The sequence below is a fragment of the Penaeus japonicus genome, unplaced genomic scaffold, assembly GCF_977035675.1.
Source record: "Penaeus japonicus unplaced genomic scaffold, GWHDUDI00000001_assembly GWHDUDI00000022, whole genome shotgun sequence".
Taxonomy (NCBI): domain Eukaryota; kingdom Metazoa; phylum Arthropoda; class Malacostraca; order Decapoda; family Penaeidae; genus Penaeus; species Penaeus japonicus.
The window spans coordinates 24,421,251-24,423,750 of NW_028234424.1; the positions used below are offsets into that span (position 1 = coordinate 24,421,251).

A 2,500-nucleotide genomic window follows, 5' to 3' on the forward strand; every position below is an offset into this window, starting at 1 on the left:
TGTTATTACCTCCAGGGTCACTCTCACCTGCAGCATCGTCATCGCTGAGTCTCCTTTGGCGGATATTAAGGTTTTTACGTTTCTTGAACATTTTTTTCTTTTTTCCGATGCCATACACAAGGATAAGATGTCGAACGAGGCGAGAAGAGCCGTTGACTTGCCTCCTTTTTTAGATTGAGTTTTAAATACGGTAGTTTATAATTTTTTATAAAATTTATACTATATCACTTCTCTGAAAATAATTTATACGAAATAAATAGTAATATTAGGGTAACAATAGTATTTTTTAATATTTTATATATTTTCGGGTTTTACTTCGACATTAGGCAATACATCTTTTATATTTATTTACTAATTTATGCATAGATACGTATGTTCAATGAAACGTACAAAATAAAGTAATATATAAATGAAATTTCATGAGCAAATAATAATATTACTTGAATAGATTAAGGAAAAATCACTTAAAATGTTTACCCTAAAATCGTGGTAGAACACCTGAGAAACGTAAACAAACAGTGAGGTTTGACAAAAATAGTTAAGAAAGATCAATTCCAAGCTTTTCTGCTAAGGTCTGCAATTTTTAGTTCATTCAAAAAGAGTAAGAGGAGGTACCTATTCTTATTCTTGCATGAAAAGTGGTAAACATGAGTGACAGCGATGACGATTATGCTTTTTTTGGAAGTCCGGTGCGGGAGCTTGATGAAGGTAAGCAACGTTCCGGGTAAAAAAATAAATTAAAAAGTATCTTATATAAAATGCAAATTAAAATGCTGATATTGTTATTTTAAAGTTATTACTCACATGGTAAATAGCAAGCAAGTAATTAACTTGACCTAGTCCCCTATGAAAAATTTGGAATAAGACTTAAATTTCTGGTAATATTGGATAAAGACGCAACCACCCATAGCGAAAAAACAAATCTATCGGCATGACGTACCTTTAATTATGATGTAACACCATAAAACCCTTTTCTTCCGTGAAAGGTTTCCAATGGAAATGAGTAGTGAAACTGTACAAAGCACAAAGAAAACTACTAGAAAAATATTATGTCGTGCCTAGAGGGTTGGTTGCGTCTTTATCCAAATTCACCAAAATTTCTTTTGGGTACTGGTCTATTAATTGTGTCTATAACCGTTAGCTAGAAGAGTTCATCTTATTTTTTTTTTTTTTTTTCTATTCTTTTCTACAGTAAATTGTAAGTGTAGAAGTTATATTATGATTAACATGCTGGGCAGTGGTAAAGTCAAGATAATTTTGTGGCCTCCATGCATCATGCTCTAGTAAAAGTAAGAAAATATTCTGCAAATATATTCTGATAAGTATAACCTGGACTGTCTCTTTATTTGATAATATATTGATGGGGATTGAGATTGTTGAAATTGTATCTGCATGTGTTTCAGTTATGGTAGGTTGAAAAATTAATGATTTGATAGTATATACTGCTTTTTGTAGAATGATAAGAAAACATTGAAGATGATACTAGATTCGGTTGTGTACATTAACCCATTGATGCTGGGAGTGCATAGATCCACTAAGACTTAGTTATGTTCATAATTATTTTTAATTTTTAATTTTTTGTACAAATGGTTGGCTCTACAAATCACCAAGATGATAAATTACCAGGACAACCTGACTTCACCTTTTAGCCCATCAATGGAATTTTTAGGAATTTTAAAATGATAATTCTGCTATTATTATTATTATTATTATTATTATTATTAATACTGTGATAATGCTGAGAATGATAAGATTAATGAAAATGATGATACCAAAAAGTTAGTAATGATGATAATGATATTGATAATGATAGTAATTGTAATAGAAATAAAAACTCTCCTATGTATTCCTGGAATGGTTTTAACAGATTGGTTCATAAAAACCATGTAATTGAATCCTTGGTAAATAACCTTAAATTCTATCAACCATGATCGTGGTAGAACCTGGTCAGGTGTGTTTAATTCTATCCGCCATGGTTATGGAAGGGCAGTCAAAAATATTTATGAAACTTGAAAAATCATTCCCTAGATGTAGCTGGAGGAACATACATGTTAAAACTTGTGAGGCTTTTAGAGGTTAAGGCTTGCAGAGCCATCACTGTGAAAAAAGATATAAAATAGATAAATTAACCCATTGCCGACGGTAGATAGATTTGCTTACACAGGCTCCAGGATGAATTTTATTTCTGATCGAGGCAGCTTCTGCAACATAATTTAATTTTTCTCACTCCCTTTTCGTCACTCATTGTAGAGCTAGAGACATTTTTGTGTTTTGTTTTTTTGTGTGTTTTACTGTTTTTAGAAAATTATATCTGTCATATCACAGGCTCCATCAATTCTGCAGTTGACTAAAATTGTAGTTCAGTGTCTATATCAACTAATTTTTTTTTTTTTTTTTCATTATACTCAATGTGATAGAAGTATTACTGTTTTAGGGGGGACAAAAAGCAACTTTATTTTTTTCATATTTGTGTGCTGTCACGAACAAGCACGAAACTTAT

General features: G+C 31.2%; 2 protein-coding genes across 2 annotated transcripts in view; one reads left to right on the forward strand and one right to left on the reverse strand.

Annotated features, from left to right (window-relative positions):
• Positions 1 to 147, reverse strand: part of LOC122265881 (PAX3- and PAX7-binding protein 1) — a 33,235-nt gene extending 33,088 nt beyond the window's left edge. Inside the window, exon 1 of the mRNA XM_043035331.2 lies at positions 1 to 147. This exon is cut by the window's left edge and continues 117 nt beyond it. Within this exon, the coding sequence (XP_042891265.1) occupies positions 1 to 91 (91 nt within the window). The 5' untranslated portion in view covers positions 92 to 147.
• A 219-nt stretch (positions 148 to 366) lies between these two features.
• LOC122265880 (G patch domain-containing protein 1) overlaps positions 367 to 2,500 on the forward strand; it is a 10,934-nt gene continuing 8,800 nt past the window's right edge. The window contains exon 1 of the mRNA XM_043035330.2: positions 367 to 708. Within this exon, the coding sequence (XP_042891264.2) occupies positions 648 to 708 (61 nt within the window). The 5' untranslated portion in view covers positions 367 to 647. The remainder of the gene's footprint in view (positions 709 to 2,500) is intronic.